Below are 21,486 nucleotides of genomic sequence, written 5' to 3' on the forward strand. Positions count from 1 at the left end.
TGAATTTCGGATTGATAATTTTTTTTATTATTCTCAACATTTCCTACTTTTTGAAGAATCAAATCTCTTTGTTGATGTATAAGTGTCTAGAAAAATTTGATAAAAAATATTATTAGTCAGGCTTCAGACTCTGCTATGCTCAGGAACGCTGGAGTTTGTTTACGGTTTGGTCCTGATCAAGACAAGCGTTTGTGTTGACATCTCTAGACGGATCAAGACACACCAGTTTCTCTTACATATATACCAATAGATTGCAGCAGATGCCCCAGAATTCTTTTACTGTTGAGTAAATGCGCCAAATTAAAAAATAAATAAATAGAATTATTCTTTACAGTTTTAACACATCACTGAATAAAAACTTCACATTGGAGTAGAGTTTCGGAAATTTCAAAATGAGAATGCTTGTGCACCCGTGCATGAGTAACGACTCATTTGTGTTTGATCACAACAGACGGCGCCACTATACTTAAAAATGTCAAACCTAGGGTATCAGATTCGAAAACTGAATGCACTCCAGGACTTTGCCCTTAGACCTATCCCGTTTCCGAGATCTCTTCCAATCCAGCTTCATGGCAGAGTTTGAAACACTTTATTTTGTGTTAAAAAAAGAAAAAACATACAAAATTTTTACAACATATTTTCCCCGGGCAATTGGGTACTGTCACGATTTACAAATTTTGTATTGATTACAGAAGAGAGATGGGGTTGGGAGTGTCAATGGTCGCAGATTTCTTTGATTACATATGGGCAGTTCTTTTTTTACAATTCATGTTTGTTCCTTTCCACAACCTATCAACCAATGTATCTTGATTTCCAACCAATGGTCTTTGAATATCCCAGCAATAACAAGGGTGCTAGATGGCCGCAGGTTGAGAACCACTGCTCAGCATACTCATCTGATGAGACTGCTTTGCTTTTGATCACCTATGAGGAAAATGATACAAATTCATTGCCAGCGATTATATCTTCAGTGAAACACTCCCTTCTTCCCCCCTCCCCCGGATCAATGACATTTCGCAAATATTTTTATACTAAATATGAAATTAATATACAAATACAAATACAACGCCACAACAGGCAAAATGCCCAACGAGGTGGCAGATAAACAGATGCCCATAAAAATATGGATGTCATATATTTCAAAAATACAGGGGTTATATATACATGTATAATAACATACATGTATAATATTCTCACGAAATGAGAATCTTATTGTTAAATATAAAATATCCATCGGAGCGAGTCATCTCGCTTATCACCTTATTGGTGAGCAAATGGGTTTGATAACTTGCGGACTAGGAGCCAGCATCAGTTTTATTGGGCTGAGTTCACTCGCTCCGTTTGGATTTAATGAAAATATACAAAATAGAAGTATTGTGTGGGGGAATATATGCAATTAGGGATCACCCGTGCCATCTCGCTCAGCACTTTATTTGGTGAGCAACATGAATACGACAATATGAGTACATACGTGTGTTACGGACATGAAATGCATGAAGAACTTAAACAGAGAGAGGAAAGAGAAATATTCACATATACATACATTCATATACACATATATATAACTGCCAGGTCGAGTCGTCTCGCTCTAAACCTATTTTGGTGAGCAATGTGGTATTAGTTTAAATGGGGGGATTGTCTGGAGGGAGCCTTAGCTAAGGATTACCTTCAGTCTTGTTGTTTTGGTTGACTCGCTCTGGCTAGTTATATTTATTAAATAAAAAAAATGAATATATATATACAGGGTGATTATAAAAAAACTATCCTGACATATGGGCCCCTAACTATCATACCATTCACAGAAACTGAATGAAATTTTGGCATAAGGTATTTTGATGTATGCGCTCAAGAATGATATGGAAACCAACAGTATCACTCTAACAGTTACGGTTACAGTGAGAAAATTTCGAAAATATCAAATGGCAACACCAAGTTTTTTGTATTGGAATGTGATCTCCATTGTGAAAAAATAGCGTTCGAACGGCAACTGTAGCATGAAAATCACCGGCGGTAGATAGGCTAAAAGTGAGGACAACCAATAAGGACAGAGAAGCAGCATAAAATAAAGCATTTTATTGTGTCTCACAAATTTTCCACATGACCTTGTGGAGGACTAATCAGGCTGGGATCTCAGCCGAAGAAACGGTGTGACGAATGAAACGAACATTAATGCTCTGGTGCACGGCAAAGTCCTTTTTACTTTTTCCTTGCCTAGCTCCGGGGATTTTCGCGCTACAGGTGCCATTTCAGCGCTATTTAGTGTTTTTCAGTATGGAGATCGCATTCCAATACAAAAAAACTTGTTGTTGCCATTTGATATTTTCGAAATTCTCTCACTGTAACCGTAACTGTTAGAGTGACACTGTTGTTTTCCATATCATTCTTGAGCGCATACCTCAAAATACCTTATGCCAAAATTTCATTCAGTTTCTGTGAATGGTATGATAGTTAGGGGCCTATATGTCGGGATAGTTTTTTTATAATCACCCCGTATATATATTACATAATAAAAACTACATGTAATGGTTATTATGAAACCATTCGTGTCTTCCCACCTAGCACCCGCACTAGAATAGAGGAATGGAGGACACTTGTGGTTATCACATTTACATCATTGTAACGGGAATGTCATAAAAATTCTTGTTCGGGTCCCGTTAGTACATGCTATATCTTGTACATGTAATGATTATGTATTAGTAGTGGCAGTCATGTGGATATGATTTTTGTTGTTGTTTTTATCCATTTCTGTTCCCCCCCCCCCTACTTATTTTTGTAAAACTTAAAATATTATTTTATAAATCTGGTGGACCGATTTTTTGTTTTTCGTTGGCGTGTATATATTTAACCATGTTTGTAATCCTTGCTGCTGTGTTTTTGATTATTTGAGTTAACCTTTGATTATTTGAGTTAACCTTTGATTATTTGAGTTAACCATTGTTTTCTATTGTTTTCGGAATATTTGTACATGTGTAGATGCTTTGTAAATTTGCACTCTGTTGCATAGTGAACTGGAGTACCACAGTACCACAGACGCATTTGTCTGTTCGGCGGCGTTTCCGTTAGTGTATACATATATATACACCTCTCATATCAATGAAGAGATATGCGTTTTAAAGTGGAGAAGGAACATTTTCCCCGGAAAAAAAAAATTCTGCAGAAACCTTAAAAGGGGGGAGCACAAAAGGGCAAATTCTCCGAAACGTAAAAGGGGGGAGCACAAAAGGGCAAATTCTCTGAAATGTAAAAGAACACTTGAAATGACATCAAAAAGGAGGACGGTTGGTAACGCTACCAAAACCCCTGGTAGTTTTGCTATCGAAGCAGAATTGATATTTTCTTTTTTTTTTAGTTTTTTTGACCAAGGGTTTCGAGACAAAAAAGAAATGAACACATGCGCACGCACGCAATCTTGGCAGCATCTTACGTATTTTCACAACAGATGGCGTACAACAAAGCACATAATCTGTACGACAAAGAATAACTGTTTTCGCACCAAAAAAAGAAGCACTCTTAACACAAATACTATACTTCTTTTCTTTGGGGGAGCGGGCATATACCTTTAAATGGAGGGTAAATACACTACAAGGAGAAGTTTCCTCAAAAAGTGTAAATACCCATTTGTGGAAGAAAACAAATGAACATTCACTGAGGAACAGATTTTTATTTCACAATATGCATTTTTTTCAAAGAAAAAATTATCCTGAACCGTGAAAATGAGGACAAAAGAGAAGCATTTCAAGGACGTCTGACGACGCTCAGAAGAACATAAAAAATGAGGACGTCTGGTGAACTCTACATGAGCGGGAGCAAATCGAGGGTACATTCTGAGATTTATTCATATAAGCGTAAATTTGTTTTTAGCCCATGGGCTCAAGTGCGCCTCCCGAATATATACTGCGACCATTTTCATACAGTTATTATCCGTGAAGATATTGTGTTTGCCACCCCCAATATTTTTGAGTATTCTCAATATTTCTAATAACTTGACGCCTATAAATTTGTTACTTAAAGTTTTCGAAAAGACGGATAAAAATGCCGCGCAAGTAAAATTTTTTGTCAACGAGTTAATTAATAGTTAGCAAGTTTTTATGCCAGTGTTATCAGGCCAAAAGGAAGCTCAAATTCTATTACTAAAGGAAGCACGCTGTGCGTCTTTGTATGTTTTTGTAATCGATAATCACTCGAATTTATAATCCATGAAATGAGCCTGAATAACAGGGTGTTCTGTTAATGAACCGACAAACTCAGAGGGTTGTTAGTAGACATCAAGAGGAACAAAAATTGCAATGGAACATATTGTCACAAACCACGTTGAGAGGGTAAAAATCGCGAAAAACGCATGCAGGTATCGACGTCACGCTGGAACGACAAAAAGTACAATAATAACTACAAAAGATTTATTTGATTAATTATTACAACAGAGTTGTTGGAAGTGGTGGCCGCTGACGCCATTGCACAGTCTACAACGACGTAAAAACAATTCCCGGACGCGGTCGGAGATACCAGTTATGCTTTTGATGGCTGCCGCAGCGACGACAATCCGCGCTATGTGATCCTCCGGTGTTGTCCACAGGCGTCGCATAAACGAATGATTTAAGGTGACCCCATGAGAAAAAGTCATACGGATTGAGATCCGTCGAACGGGAAGGGGGGGGGGGCAAGCAACGGGTCCCGCGCTTCCAATCCACCTCCTTGGGTATGTAACATCGAGGTGATTACGCACCTCGTTGGAAAATGTGCACGGGCACCATCATGCATGAACCACATGCCTTGCTGCACTGCGGCCAGCACACTTTGCAGCAATTCCGGGAGGACGTGTTGCAGAAAAACAAGGTACTTTGCTCCATTGAGGCGTTCGGGCAGCAAGTTGCGGCTCCAAGAGATAATCACCGAGGATTCCTGCCCACACGTTGACACTAAATCTCTGTTGAGATTTCTACGGTAAACTGGCATGGGGATTATCCATCGCCCACATGCGTGCATTATGTGTGTTGACAATGCCTTCTCGCGTAAAGCTGGCCTCATCAGTAAGTCCAGTCTCCTCTGGACTCAGAGCCTGCATGCGTTTTTCGCGATTTTCCATCCTCTTAACGTGGCTTGTGACACCGTGTTCCATTGCGATTTTTGTTCCTCTTGATGCCCACTAACGACCCCTTGAGTTTGTCGGTCCATTAACAGAACACCCTGTATACGTAGACTACATTAAATTAATGATCACCGCAACGATGATATCGAAAATGTCCTAGTTGACTCTCACCTCCTTTTGTGACCGGCTTCACCCTTGTTGGAAATACCGGCGTCTTTAAATTTCTTTCCCTTTCACAAATGTTATTTTTGCGCCTCTTGTGGAATTTTTCAATGTGTGCGATATTCACAGTTGCAAACGTTACACATATTCCCTTGGTTGGCCCTAGACATACACTTACCGCACTTTCCGGCATGTACCAGTTCATTAGAAATCTCTCAAAGCAATGGTTAACCCTTACTGCGGCAATGACGAGGCGTGTCTTGAAACTCGACTCTTTTCATTTCGGCAATGACGATACATCTCGCGTTCTTAACACCCTCTTATTTAGCCAATGCCCAGCCAATGCATTGTTAAATGTGGAAGCTCCATCCCATGTTAAGTGACCCTCACAGTCGAAAAATGCATGTTGGGGTGAACGTACAGTTTCAGTGGCAAAAATTTTATTTAAAAAAATCACAATGGTTGTTACCATTGTTTGAGTATCAAGAACTCATATTACATGAATATGTTCTCAATTGATCAAACTTTTGTTGTGGCTGAGATTCTGTTGCGTAAATTTAACAATGTCTTGGTACCGAGATTCCTCTGTGCGTTCATGAATGTGATTATTCTGATGGTGGAGTATAAATGAGTGACACCTCAACCATGGACTCGCAAGAAATCCTCTTCGCCAATTGGATGCGAGAGAACAAGCTAGGATGTGATGGGGTACTTGAGACAGAAGACGGTGGTGTCTTCCACGTCCATTTGTAAGAAACAATTTTTGTTGTTTCCTTTCCCACCTCCCCATTAACAGATCGAAATATCGAGCAATAGGTTCAAGACACGCGTCAAACTTACTTGTAAGACTCGTCACAAAAGGTAGAGCTTTAATTAAAAGCCGTACTGTTTTTTTTCCCATGACCGTCGCTATAGCGCTGTCGTGTGTCCGGCAAGCAAGTACTTCGCTGTCGTGTACAGAAAAAAAATGACATCGCGCTGTGAGAACGAGCCCGTGGTCGTCCGCGTACCAGGGATAGCGGGACCAGTTATGGAGCTCGTCCTCGAGTTTGTCTACACGAAGTGCACCCCTCGTCATTTGACTCCGGAACAGATGGCGGATCTTCTAGTCGCTGCGGATTATCTGCTGATGGCCGATCTGGTGGAATATTGCGTCGAGAGAATCACCGACTCACTTACCGGAGAGAACTGCATTCAGTACGTGCAAGTTGCGTTCAAACTGAGTCACATCCCGCTGTACAAGACGCTACGTAGGTAAGCGCATCCAAACTTTTCTCTCTCTTTTTTTTTTTTGGAAACACGATTCATTACCGCGGTTAAATTTTCTTGACACACCACGGGATCTTTCTGCACACGAGGACCAATTAGACCGAAATAGTGGCCTAGAGATTGTGCAAGCGTATGAATAACCAAAAAAAGACCTAGAGAGTGTGTGAGAAAGAATACCGAAAGAGTACTCAAGTGCGTGATTGACCAAAATAGTACGTAAGCACGTAAGTGACCAAAATAGTACGTAAGCACGTAAGTGACCAAAAGCGTACGCAGGCATGTCAGTAACCAAAAGAGGCATGTGAGTGACCAAAAGAGTGACTTAGAGACAAGGGTGTATTCGCAATAGCGGGGCTAAGCAGGCTATTACCCAGAGTAACGAATTCGAGTAACGAGCGGTCGAGAAAATTAGATTATAATGAGAGAAGGGCGTCAAAATTCGTGTCGCCCCCAGGCGGCAAAACCGTAAAACTGCCTCTGCGCATACGATAAAGTGCCCTTGTTTTTTTTTCTTTCTTTTCGCTTCAAGGTATTTGCTATTGAACTTCGAGATCGTGGTGATGCAGGGCGTATCATTCTGCGAATTACCTTACCCGGTGCTGAGCGACCTCATCAAAGACGACAGTTTGAATTGCAAAGAAATGGTCGCGCTTTACGCCGTGATGCGATGGATGATCCACAACACGGTCGAGAGGGTCAAGCTCCTGGCGAGCCTGTTGACCCATCTGCACGTGAAGCTGTACGACGACGAGTTCCTGCATCTCTTCGAGAGCAGTTCGGACACCAACATGAAACCCCTCATGAAATGCTTGCAATTCCTCTTGTCAAAGCTGCACGAAGTACGTGTCTACGAGTATCACCTGCTCGACAGAACGAGAGCTCCGAAAGAAGTCGTCTTCATACTCAGGGATGGAAACATGCGAGTGAGAGACGAAATGCTCTACATCTACGAGATGTTCGACAACGAGCTCGACGCCTACAGATACGTGAGTTCCCGTTCAAATATCATCTGAGAGCCAATCACATGCATATTATTAAGACGCCCGTAGAAATCAGCTCTAAAATTTCCGAAAGCATCTAGGCCAGTTTTTCCTCAACCTTTCAAAATCTAAGGACCAGTAAAATGTCTGGAACAATTCCACGGACCAGAAATTTACATGATTAATTCACCAAAAAAAAAAAAAAACACCAACTTCTGCCATATCGCTATGTTGCAATTTGCTGCCATTAATGAGTTGGGTTGGAAATGGAGGCGCCTCTGTAAGCTTCGGACCACTTACAATATGATGTTGCTCCGTATTTTACGGGACTGCCAGAATGACCAGATATTTGGTTGTTCCGGTTACTTTATACACTTGTCCCGTTTTTTTTCAATGAAGCTTTTTCGAATTCATAATGCTTACTAAACTCGTGAATGATATTAACAATCGCCCATAATTTTGGCTACATTTAAATTAAAAGCAATTTCCAGTAGTCCCTCATTTCCTTGGCATTTGTAATTTACCATCAATTTTAGCAACTACTGTTGATTTGTGGCTACGTTTTGGCAACGGTTTTATGGCACCGTTTTTTGGTGAAAATCGACGATGTCTCGTATTATGCCGTATTGAGATCTTCCCCGATTTTACTTAATGAAATATGATCACCGGGTTTCAGCAAATTTTGCAATATTTTGCGAATTTGTTGTAAATGTCATTTTTGGCTACAATAGTAATATCACGTATTTTAGGTTACAATTTCCCACATTTTCCTCGATGAGATATGGTCACGCCAAGTATGAAGATGTAACTTTTATTTGAACTCATAAGGAGATATTACTAATATCAATTATAAACCAATTGAACAGTTTTACAATTGATTTGGAAGTAAATTATCAAGTCTGCCTGCGGACCACCTTTATCATCGTCGAGGACCACATCTTGAGAATCTCTGGTCTAGGCTATACCTCGAATATCGTGACCAACCTATCCGGCTGTTTTCAAATGCCTTCATACAAATAGAATTAGGAATTAGGATAGTTAGATATTTATAGATTAGGATAGGTTTGGCAACTTCTACGATATAATTAGGTATGATCAGATGAAAAAGTGACGAGGGCTACAGAAAAAAAAATATACATCACAAACTGAATGTGACGTTTAGCACCACTTATCGTGGATGATGTTTAGGTGTGCATTATCATAGGCACCGGAACCGGGAGGGGGGTGAGGCTGTTTGAGTCCCCCCTCGACAAATTTTACGGGTAGGGAGGGGGGTTGCTGAGCCAGCTCCTGCGCACGGGTTGCCAAGTTCATCTGTGACGTCTTGAGAGTAGTCCGATGAGACTACCTCACAATTTTGCCACATTTTGAACCACAGCATCTCACTTCGTTTCTTTTTATTTTGGTGTAGAATCTTCCGGGTTGGCTCAAAAACACCGCACTGTGATTAGATGTGGGGCACAGAAATCACCAACTCTGTGCCCGATCGTTTCTTTTCCGCACAACGATGATATTAGTACGTGCAAAGAGATTTTTTTCCCTCTTATTATCCTGAGTGAGGATGGGCAACTTGAGTGACGTCACGAGCAGCGTGCGGAGTCCTTCTATCTGTAGGAGGTGCTGGATGATCCTACAAAAATAATTAATAAATATACAATGCAACGCACCACTCCCCCCCCCCCTCCTGCGTAAAGTCTTGAGTACTGTGAGTAGCGTGTGTACGGGACACCTGGCAAAAAATGCCCCCTCCTCTTCACGTTGTACGCCTTTCAATCCCGTATATACGGGACGTCCAACATTCCTAGCCCTATCCGGATGTGTTACTCATTTTCGCGCCTTTGTGTAGAAGTAGCATGATAATATTTTTGTGATTTTGCAATTTTGTACTATAAATGTCTCCCAAAAACGGGTTTCTTAAATAGCCCTGTTTTTTGTCCCGGTTTTTATCAATGGATTCCGTGTTTTGTCCCTGTTTTTAATTAGGAATTTCGGGATTAGTGCCGGTTTCTCAGATACCTCATATGGCCAGACTAAGTATAGCTAATCATTTTAAAATTAATGTGATGCATAAAATGTGTACTAACGGTTTATGAAGTGCATATGGTAAACTACTGCCAAGAGATTTGCAGGCACGAATTAGTAAATTAGGAAGTTATATTAAACCAATGTAATTTATGGACATTTTAGTAGAGAGAGAAGGTACTTATTTCAGCTAATGAAGGGTCACTATACCAGCGTAAGCATCGTAAGTGGAATTGTTTGCGTTAATTCTAGGCTGGGAACAGACATCGAGTGTGTGAGCTGCCGTATAACAGTTGCGTGGTCGGAAGAAAGATATTCATCGTCGAGCGTTACCGGAACATCTTCCATTGCTTCGACGTCATAAACAAAACTTGGAACCCTCTGGAATCCCTAGAAGACATAGAGTGAGTTTCAGTTCTCGATTCGAATTTCATTAGTGTCTTAATAATGACACATTGTGTCACGAGGTCGGTCAAGGTGCAACGAGATGTATGATTGTGTGACTTCTAACCTAATTTTAATCTTATTCTAAGCAGTTCCGCGAAAGTGAAAAGATTGGGAATTTCTAGGTTAGCGCGATGTCTTTAAATGCACTTGAAATAGAGCTCGGTTCCAGTGGCTCGCCCTCCCGCATAGTATGTATTCTTCAGAGGCCAAGTTCAAGAATTAAAATGGTCAAGACTTACTTTGATTTTTTTATGCAGACGCAAGATGGCGATAAAAATTCGCTTTTACGATTGTCCGTTCCGGAGGTTAAAAAAATTGAATACAGAAATTCATTTCCCATGTAATCTATCTCTCTCCCCGAAAATTGGAATGCTATATACTCGTTATATGAGGACATTCCTCATAAAATTTCATAATCCACCCTTTCTTCCTCGATTTTTCAGTCACGGCCCGGTATGCTTCTAGGCTGGCATGAAAAATTCATTGTCTGGAAAAACAGTTCTGAAAGACGTAGATCTCAACACTTGCCCTGGGATTTCGGTCCCTTGTTCGCTGGGGAACAGCTGATGGAGGGGGGGGGGATTTGGGATTGCCTCCAGATAGAGCTATCTTAACAGCATTATGGGCCACCCATGGGTCCCACAAGTGTGGGAGCTGACAGGGCTTTCGCCCGGGAGGGGAATTTTCCTATAAAAATCTCTCAGCTATATCTATTTCATCTCTTCTATTCACCTTCGGTTATTTTACAAGTCAAATTTGTTGGAAAAAAAACCACCACGAAATAGAGTATGTAAAAATGTGTAGATGATTAAGAGTGATCTATAAAGACAAGGACCATGTCAGTGAGCAACCAAAAGAGTGGTCTTGGTATGTGCAAGCATGTGAGTGACTGAAATAGTGTTCATGCATGTCAGTAACTGAAATAGTGCTCATGCATGTCAGTAACTGAAATAGTGTTCATGCATGCCAGTAACTGAAATAGTGTGGAAGCATGGGGATGACTAAAACAGTAAGTTAGAGAGTGTGTGAGCATGGGGATGACTAAAACAGTAAGTTAGAGAGTGTGTGAGCATGGGAGTGACCAAAAGAGTGTCTTAGACACAAGTGTACTTGCAGGAGTGGGGAGAGGCCAAGCGGGTTATAGCACAGTTGGTGAATTCGAATAAAGAGCAGTCAAAAAAATCTGACTGGAACGGGAAAAGGGAGACGAAATTTGTTTAGTACCAGGAAAAATCATGAATGCGCCTCTGTGGGTCCCCGCAAATGATTTGGGGAGGGAAGGGGGTCTGGGAAATTTTTTCCAAAATTTAAACTCTTAAAATAAATAATTTTTTTTTTCTTTCGCAACGTGAATGAACTGCATGCCAAATCTAAAACACGCCTTAACTTTCTTCTAAGCTTTGGGGCGTGGTAGCCCAACAAGATCGACAAGATGCTCGCCTAAAGTACTAAAGGATGTTTGAAGGTGTCGCGAGTTCGATTCGTCCTTGTCAGAAAAATTTCCTGACATAGGGGTACAAAAAAAACCCGGCAAGACCGTATATACACATGCTTAATTTTTTACAGTCCCATAAAATTTAATTATGAGTTTTGAGACGAAATCAATGTAGTTGCAGATTCTGGCGATAGGAAGCTCTACAATCGTTCAATGGTTGTCAGACTCAGGTTGATGTATCTGCCGAACACACACGCACGAGCACAAGCACGCACTCACGTATTTTCACGCATCTCGATCAGAATGTCGGTTTTTCGAAAAATTCAGAGTTGATTATGCACGTATGAAGAGCATCGGTAAAGAGACATCTCTCGATCGCATAAATTTTAACTAAAATTGAAAAAGAAAGGGGGGGGGGGATTTGCCAAAAAAAAAAAAGCTCTTGCCAAAAATGAGTTTCAAAAACTTCAAAAACCACTGTACTAGAGCATAGTTTTCAAAGACTTTTGAAAATATTAACAGGTATCAGATTTTTTAATAAATTCTTCTGTGTAAAAAAAATTTAGTTTCATTTTAGCAAAAATCGTGCAACTCGAACGGAGCAGCAACAAACAGGGAAGCTTATGGAAGTCTTAAAGACTCGGCACGCCCTGAGAAAATGTATCTACCTCAGTCAGTTTAGCAAAATTGTCATTTTAAGCCATATTTTAGACCAGTGTAATATTGTGTTACTCTGTTTGTTTACTAAGGAAAATAGGGATCTTTTGAGCTTGGTGCTCTGTGTAACGTCCAACGGTTACGGTTTAGTATAATAATTATTGAGGCTAATTGTAGGAACAGTGGCACAAGAATGGGATCTGGTTGAAATGTTCGAGAATTTGCACAATTGAGGGCCTCACAAAAATCACTTGGCCCGTGGGCTCACGATGATCCTCAGACGACCCTGAGAGCAACTTACCTAGAGCAGCGTTTCTCAACCGCCGGGCCCCGACATCAGTCAAACCGGGCCATGAATGGGTAACCGCTTCGTTTTCACCTATTTATACCCCATTAGGCGTGCGTCTGACCGGCTCTTCCACTCACATAAGAGAAATCAACCGGGCCGCAGACTTCCAAAGGTTGAGAACCACTGGCCTAGGGGCGCTCACGTGCGTCCTCATTTCGGAGTTTTGAAATCTAGCAACCTCTAATCCAGCGGTTCTCAACCTTTTTTTTGACTCGAGGATCCCTTTCGGGCAAATAATTTGTATGGCGGAGCCCAGTAGACTTATTTTTTCCTCATTCAACAAAATTACTGATTTATTTTTTATTATTCTAAAGTAATTATAATCATTTTTTTTTCAAAAATGACTGTTTTTTATTTTATTTTCCTCGCGCGGCCGCGGAGACCCTGAGGAGCGCACAAGGAGCCCCAAGGGCTCCGCGGAGCAATGGTTGAGAACCGCCGCTCTAATCCAACCACTATGTATTTGAAAAAAACAAATGACTACACATACTCTACCTACAAGTAGGTAAAACGAACTTCCTAGAACAGGCATCTTCAACCTGTTGCACGCGATTTTCTACTTGAAAAGCCTGGATGGCCTACTCTTCAATTTAACAATCCACTAAAGTCACAATCAAGGATTATCGTATGCTGATTTGTGAGTTTGAGTAATCGTGTGTTGTGTGGATCTGTGAAATTCAAGGGTGTCTGACAGATAAATTACTAGGAGTTCCGCAAGAAATAGGAATGGCAAATAGTTATAGCGATACTCCAAAGAAACCCCCCCCCCGTTTTAATGTAAGGAGTACCGTAAAACATGAGTATTATTTCAAAGGTTCTCAGTAAGTACCGACTTGAGAAGACTTGCGGTATTTACCAAAATATTCACGGTCACGTTGTTCTTGCTTTTTTTTACAGCAAACTCACGAATATCGTTTCGTTGAGAGGCACACTGTACGCAGTCGGAGGAATCGATGCATTTGAGTACTCTGAACAAGGCGGCATGGTAAAGTTCCTGACACCATTCTTCATTTCAGTGACAGCGCGCCGTCTTAACGCATTGGCTCACCCGGGGCGCGTACGGCCTTAACGCCTCATGATAATGAAATCTGGCGCTATGAATATCTGTAGAAAGTATACAGGGTGTCTTTTTTCCCGCCGGCGGGGCTTAGGGGGGGGGGATTGCGCCCGCGGTGCTGTCCTGGCTTGTCGAGCGGTGATGTGCCCTGGGATTGGGGGTTTGGGTGTGGGGGTGTGGTTGTGCTGCTTGGGGGTTGGCGGGATGTTAGTCCCTGCCGGGTGTGCTTTCCCGGCCGCCTTGCAGGTTTGAGTTTTTTTTCCGGCACGCCCACGATCTCACGATCAATGAGCGTATATCGCCAAAGCGACAGAGCCTGGGCGTGCTCGGTTCTATACTATACTATACAGGGTGTCTTTGTAAGTGTTAATGCGACCATTATATCATCAATCATTTGTCGTAAAGGTATGGTTTCGGTTTAAAAAAAATGCTCAAAAGGGGTTCAAAAATTACCCTGTACCAGTTTTGATAGCAAAATACAGTGTGCAAAAAAATAAAATAAAAAAATCTAAATTTTTATACGGCTCACGTCCTCTAGCTTCCAATTAGAAAGTGGTTACCCTGTCTCTCCTGAGGCCAAAAAAAATCCCAAAGTTTCTAAAGGAAATATTTACTGAGATATTCGAATTCATAAATCGGAAAAAAAGTTGAAAAAGGACAGCATAAATGAGGAAAAGGGGCGTTGACCGGTAGTTTTTGCTGTTCTTTCTTAACTTTTCTCCGATTTTTGAATTCAAATATCGTAGCGAATATTGCACTTGGAAACTTGAAATTTTTTTTGTTGACCCCAGGAGATATAGGGCAACAACTTTCTAATTGGAAGTTAGAGGACAAGAGGACCATATAAAAATTTTGATTTCTTATTTTGGGACACACTGTATTTTTCTTCTCAAAACTGATTTTGGGGATTTTTTAAATTGGAATCATATCTTTACGATGGATGGTTGACGAGATAAAGGCCACATTACCACTTGCTGGACACCCTGTACAAATAAGTGCGTTGGTACGTGAAGCTCAGAGTATCACCTTGCCCGGGAGCCAATAATGCTGTTGAGACGGCCCTGCGCACAGCATTCGGCAATCAGTAATACAAATAGTTCCATATACAGTGCAAGTAAAATGCTTTCACGCATAAATCGGTGTTGCGGTAAATGTGATAAATCTGGTTATTATGCATAATCACCAAACATTTCAGTAAGGTTGATTATATTTCCCTTCATTTATCATTTTTACCGGTGATTATGAATCACCTTAGGTATGAACACGATAAATCGTATTAAATCCATCACATTTGCCGGTTATTAAGCATAATCACCATTTCGTATAGGTAACATACATTAAATTGGTCTCATTGCCGTGATAAGATTTATTATATTTTGTGGCCGTGAGAGCCAAATTCTGAACCGAATATAATGAATCCGGATTTGATGAATTTTTCCGAACACCCTGGAACTAACTCCTATAATTAACTTCTGTTTGACGAATTATGCAATCGGACCTCGATGTAACGAACTCCAGTTTAACAAATTCCATGATCGTACTCTGATATAACGAATTTCTATTTAACAAATTTTACGATCGTACCGAGATATAACGAACTTTGATTTAAGACGTTCTTTGGTTTAACGAATTGTTATATACAAGTTTTTGTGCGAATACAATCAGACTCCAATACAACAAACTCCCATTTAACGAATTCTAAAATCGGATTCTGATATTATTGACTCTTATATTTGACGAGTTCTACAATCTGACCTCGATATAACGAATTCCTTTTGAAAAAATTGTACGATTGTACCCCCAATATAATGAATTCTCATCTTATAACATTAACTATAACTAACAACACTTGGGCAATTCTTTTAGTATTTATAAAATTTTCCAACGACGCTTGGGTATTACGCATAATCAGCAGTAAAAGTGATAATTGTTCTAGCGTTTAATCAAATTTATCAATGACACTTAGGTACTATGCATAATCACCGGCAAAAGTGATAATTTTTTTAGCATTTATCAAATTTACCAACGACGCTTGGGTATTATGCATATTCCCTCAGTAAAAGTGATAAAATTATCAAACTTACCAAAACGGTTGGTAAGTATGCATAACCAGTGCCGTCTTAACGCATGGGCCCACCCGGGCACGGCCCGGGGGCCTCAAGAGAAGAGGGGCCTCACAAAAATGAGATCCGGTTGAAATTTTCTAGGATTTACCAGGTAGGGCCTCGGAAAAACCACTTGGCCCGGGGGCCCGTGATACTCTTAAGACGGCCCTGTGCATAACAGTAACCAATTTATCACAGTTAGGCATACAAGTACACACAGGCATATATAACACAGGCACAGGACCAATCGTTTTTTCTTCACACGCAGTGGATGGAACTGAATTGCACGAACCTCATCCACGATCGCGGACCACTGGTTGCTGATTCCGATCATTTCTACTTCGGCAAGGGCCACAACGACAGCGATGACTATTACGAAGAGATCGAAAGGTACAGTCCCGAGATCGATACCTGGATATCCCTGAGTCGACCTGCAATGCGTCGCAAGGACTTCAAGTTGGTCGTGTACCGGAACGAATTATATTCCGTCGGCGGATTCGACCAGAACGGCTGCGCCTCGGCCGTTGTAGAGAAATACCTGCCGAATGAGGACAAGTGGTGCCGAATGATTGACATGCCGTATTCTTTCAACCAGCTCTCTGCAACGGTAAGGTCACACGTCAATCGAATCTTTCGTCCATGTTTAGCAGGGGGGGGGGGGGGTGCACAACCTCCGGTCCGGTTGGGCGGGGCAAATACGGCCCGCGAAAGGTGTTCTTGTAGGAAAGTATCACACACACACAACACGATGAATACCTAGACTGACCGTATTTCCTTCATAAAGATGTGGGGAAATCGGAATCGATACGGGATATCACCAATTATCACCAAAAAATTGTCAAATGCAAGTAAAGTTGCCAATTATAACAAAAAAAAAATTGTCTAAGGCTAGCAAAATGTGTAATCACAGCCAAAAATTTGTCAAATACAAGTTGCCAACTACAGTCAAAAAACTGGTAGAGGCAAGTAAAGTTGCCAATTACAACCAAAAACAAATTGTCTTAAACAGGGGTCTTCAACGGATGGCCCACGAGTCACATTTGGCCCTCGAACCTTTTTGTCGTCTCCCGACAATCGTTCCCACACAATGGTTGAAAACATTGAAAAGCGATTAATTCTAGAATTAACGAAGGAAATAATTCCAAAACAAATTGATGAAAATTAAGAATTAATGAGAGCAATAATTTGATATTGATGGAAAGTAATAATTCCAGAATAGTTACAAAAAAACACGGGACGCTCCCTCTGTGTCACTCCCTGACTAGGTCGCTCATTATATCATTCGCTCACTAGGTCATTCATTTACACCCTAGATCACTCATTTGCTTACAAGCTCGCTCACTCACTAGATCACTCACTTACACCCTAGGTCACTCACTTGCTCACATGATCACTCACTCACTATGTCACTCGATCACTCTCTTAGTATACCGGTCACTCACTTGATCTCTAGGTTGCTTATCTACACCCCTAGGTCACTCACTTTGTCATTCACTCACTAAGTCACTCATTCTATCATCAACTCATAAGGTTATTCACACTGTTATACATTCAATTATCTGGTCACTCACTCACTCATTAAATAAGTGAATCTGTCACTCGCTCACTCACTAACTACGCCGATCACTCTCGCTATCTTACTCACTCTGTGGTAACTCACTCTGTGTGTTACTTTCAGACTAGGTCGTTCACTCTTTCCCGCAATTAGTCACCAGGTCACGCACATACTCACTTGTGGTCACTTACTCTATCTCTAGGTCACTCATTATGTCACTTACTCTATCTCTAGGTCACTCATTATGTCACTTACTCTATCTCTAGGTCACTCATTATGTCACTTACTCTATCTCTAGGTCACTCATTATGTCACTTACTCTATCTCTAGGTCATTCATTATGTCACTTACTCTATCTCTAGGTCACTCATTATGTCACTTACTCTATCTCTAGGTCACTCATTATGTCACTTACTCTATCTCTAGGTCACTCATTATGTCACTCACTCACTAGATTGCTCACTCACTAACACAAACCACTCTGTCACTCACTACTATACTAACTACTGTACTAGACTAACTACTGATTTACTCACTCGGACATTCCTCGCTCAGACTCGGTGTTGGTGAGTTGTCGGCGATTTTCCGGCGGTAAATTTTTGGCGATGAATTTCCCTGCACACAAAAAGTTCAGACACAGTTCTAGTTAAAACCGTGAAGCTTCTTATGCGTGTTCAACTGTGAATCGAATGATCATCATGTGTGTTACCATCATGGCTCCCCACAAAGGTAGGAGGGGGCCATGATGACTCCAGCCCGAGGGCCCGGGTCAATGTTTAAATTTCTTCGAGTTTTTCACTCTATAAATTTACTATACTGAGGCCGATGAAAAATCTGGCTGGAGCCCGAAAAAAAAATACAAGCCTAAGGGCCCTGCTGCAGGATGTGGGGACGGTCATGGGCACCATCGACTAGTACCATTTGAAAGATCTCAGCATTTGACTGCATTAGTACTATATAGGTCTCTTTAATATGAAAATCTCCATAACCGTACTTTGCAGGTTTTCAACGACATCCTCATCGTGGCGGGACTTCCTTCTGTGGATGCCAGTCTCAATAAAGTACCGCCACCGCCGCCAATCTATTTCGACCTCTATTCCGAGTCCTGGAGGCCCGTTTCCGAACTGGATGCTCTGTGGGCCCGCGTGTTGTATCAGTGCACTTCCTTCCAGTCCCACCAGATCTGCATCGTCCGGGACCAGGAAGTCATCGAGGACTTGCGCAAGGAGAAATTCGTCATAGAGGATGAAACTCTCTACCGATCTAAGATACCCGATATCACTTACGGAGCTTTCGGACAGTGAATGCTGCGGATTACAACATGGGAAACTCGGTTACCCTCCCCGAGTTGGGTTTTCATTTATCGGTTCATCGTGACCGACGTCATTGATGTGATGAATTTATAGCGAATAAACGGTAACGGAGAGAAATTTCTGTCTTTTGTATAAAGAGCACCATCTATGCCCACGACAAGAAGGGCACCCACTCAGAAGCGTATTTACAAGAGGGGATTAGCGGGCCCAGGGTCACCAGTTCGGAGGGGGCGGCAAATTTGATGAATGAGTGGTCACGAAAATTAGTGGAATGGGAGAAGGGCAGCAAAATCTTTATAGATCACAGGCGGTAAAAACCATAAATCCTTTTCTGCCTAGAGAGAGAGAGAGGGATCAGGCCACCAAAAGAGTGACTAAGAAAGTATACAAGCATGTGATTGCCGAGTAGTGTGACCTAGAGTGCGTGCAAGCATGAATGAGCAAAACAGTGTACAAGCACAAGAGTGACCTAAAAATTGACCTAGGGAGCAAGGGATCCCATCGATGAGCGACCGAGAGAGTGACCTAAAGCATGTGAAAGTATGTGGCCGAACAAAAAGTTTTGGAAGTATGTGAGCGGTTAAAATAGTGCGCAAGCATGTGAATGGTCAAAAGCGATCTGAGCATGTGCTAGCATGTGAGTGATCAAAACAGTGGGCAAACATATGAGTGGCTTAAAGAATGACCTACAGAGAAGGTTATCAAGTTGATGAGCGACCAAAAGAGTGACCTGAAGCGTGTGCAAGCATGTGAACTATCAAACAGCGTGCAAACATGTGAGTAACCAGAATCGTGTGCAAGCATGAATGAACAAAAGTTACCTAGAGCATGTGCACTGATGTTAGTGATCAAAAGTTACCTAGAGCATGTGCACTCATTTTAGTGATCAAAAGTTACCTAGAGCATGTGCACTCATGTTAGTGATCAAAACAGCGTGCAAGCATGTGGATGATCAAAACAGCGTGCAAGCACGTGGATGATCGAAACAGTGTGCAAGCACGTGCATGATCAAAACAGTGTTCAAGCATGTGAGTGATCAAAACTGTGTGCAAGCATGTGAGCATCCAAAACAGTGTGCAAGCACGTGAGCATCTAAAACAGTATGCAATCAATTATATGGGCCACCAAAATAGTGTGTAATCATGTGAGAAGCCAAAATAGTGTGCAAGCATATGAATGATTAAAAATGACCTAGTGCATGTGAATGATTAAAAATGACCTAGTGCATGTGAATGATTAAAAGTGACCTAGAGCATGTGCAAGCATATGAGTGACCAAAACAGTATGCAAGCATGTGAATAATCAAAGCAGTGACGTAGATTGTGTGTGAACATGGGAGAGACGGAAAAGAGTGATTTAGTTTGAGTATGTAAGCATAGGTAGCTCTCGTGATGATAAATAAGATTTATTGTAAATAGGCAGGCGGGTATTTTTCCAGTTAGGTAGGAACCAGAAAGACCAGAGAGCTATCGTGTACTATGAAGAGTGTGCGATTTCTATGAAAATTTGTGAGGATTACTTTAACTGAAGTGACCCCCATAAGTATAGTGTAGGTTTGCATTATCAGTTTAATAACATAGAAATGCCATAGTAGCCAATCGAGAAAAGCGACCCGGTAAACGGAGTGACGCGTTATCAAGGTGACCCGCTAATGAGGTTCAACTGTATATATAGATCAAACGGATATCACACAAGTCAGAAATCTCCCCACATGTTGACGCAGGGCCTCTTTGGGGAGAGTTTTCACCTGCCCTTCTATAGTAAAATTAGCGTAAGAAGAAGATTCATCTGGAACCCCGCCAGTTCACGTTGTGGGCCCCCCACCACCATAATAAATAAAAATTTAATTTTAAATTGCCCATGCGTTGCGTAATCGAAGCAAATGCTCCTCAATACATGTAAATACGTGTCTTGTTTCCATTCTGTTTTTTTACGTTTTTTACGATATCCAATGAAGAACCAGGGCCGTTCGATACAGGGGGAGGGTCCAGAGTCGTGTCCGGGTACAGACTAGCGGTGAAAATACTAAACTAGTTGTATATAAAAAGGTAAAGAGCCCCTATAAAGCCGAGAGGAGAGGGTCTCCTCTTCTCCTCCTAGAACGCTCTCTGCTCATGCGCAGTGCAGTCGACGATACTTTGGCTGTTTTTCGACCATCCTGGCGACGTTTTATCTTGCCAAGGAAAAACTTTCGTTTCCTATCATTACTATGTTTGATTTCCTTGAAATCCGAATAAAGGATATTTCTCATCGGAGTATTATATTATAGATGCAGTGGCCGAAGATCCTGTGGAAGGAACCCCTTAAAACAAGGGTGCTCATCCTTTAGGAGAGTGCGGGCCACTTCATTAGTTATTAGTTTTGCAACGCGCAACGGCTACTCGAGTGATCTGAAAGACCACGGCAGGTCACTTACGTGATCTGGAAACGTGTTGCGGGCAGGGCCGTCTTAAGAGTATCATGGGCCCCCGGGCCAAGTGGTTTTTCGGAGGCCCTTTTCTGGTAAATCCTAGAAAATTTCACCCGGATCTCATTTTTGTGAGGTCCCTCTTCTCTTGAGTCCCCCGGGCCGTGCCATGCGTTAAAACGGCACTGGTTGAGGACCGCTTAAGTGATGTGGAACTGTGCTGTAGGTCACTTAAGTCATCTGTAAGTATGTCGCGGGTAACTTAAATATAGAACCGTCTTAAGAGCATCATAGCCCCCAAACAATATGATTTTTCTGAGGCCTCCTACCTGTCTAGAAATATCTGATTATCAATTTACATACTTACCCTCGAAGATTGTCACCAGATCTCACCATCATGAGGCCCCCTTCTGCACTTCAGGTCCCTGTGCCGCACCCATGTTGCCCCATGTGTCTAGACGGCACTGCGGCCCAGAGACCCGAAGTGTGCCGCGAGCAGCTTAAGTGCTATGGAAATGTGCCGCGGGTCACTTAATTGGAACTCACCGCGAGTCATCAAATTCATCTGTAAAAATGTGCCACCTAGTTCATTTTTACAAAATTAGGTTTGAGTTCGTGCCCCACATCAGATGACTCCGAGGG

At 41.7% G+C, this 21,486-nt stretch overlaps 1 protein-coding gene across 1 annotated transcript; it reads left to right on the forward strand.

Annotated features, from left to right (window-relative positions):
- Positions 1-6,215: 6,215 nt before the first annotated feature.
- Positions 6,216-18,428, forward strand: LOC149084532 (kelch-like protein 10). The gene is made up of 4 exons (XM_089235326.1): positions 6,216-6,502; positions 7,047-7,503; positions 15,838-16,176; positions 18,126-18,428. The coding sequence occupies exons 1-4, from the start codon at positions 6,216-6,218 to the stop codon at positions 18,426-18,428; spliced, it is 1,386 nt and encodes a 461-aa protein (XP_089091452.1).
- The last annotated feature ends 3,058 nt before the right edge of the window (positions 18,429-21,486 follow it).

The sequence above is a fragment of the Pholcus phalangioides genome, unplaced genomic scaffold (assembly GCF_987345545.1).
Source record: "Pholcus phalangioides strain wild (caught in Gottingen) unplaced genomic scaffold, Ppha-v1.0 ptg000008l_1, whole genome shotgun sequence".
Taxonomy (NCBI): domain Eukaryota; kingdom Metazoa; phylum Arthropoda; class Arachnida; order Araneae; family Pholcidae; genus Pholcus; species Pholcus phalangioides.

Bases quoted from the DNA above. Each gene is read 5' to 3' on its own strand.
- LOC149084532 (XM_089235326.1), top strand. From the start codon at position 6,216: ATGACATCGCGCTGTGAGAACGAGCCCGTGGTCGTCCGCGTACCAGGG. The intron at 6,503-7,046 runs GTAAGCGCATCC...TTTCGCTTCAAG, and splicing joins CTGTACAAGACGCTACGTAG to GTATTTGCTATTGAACTTCG. The intron at 16,177-18,125 runs GTAAGGTCACAC...CGTACTTTGCAG, and splicing joins TCAACCAGCTCTCTGCAACG to GTTTTCAACGACATCCTCAT.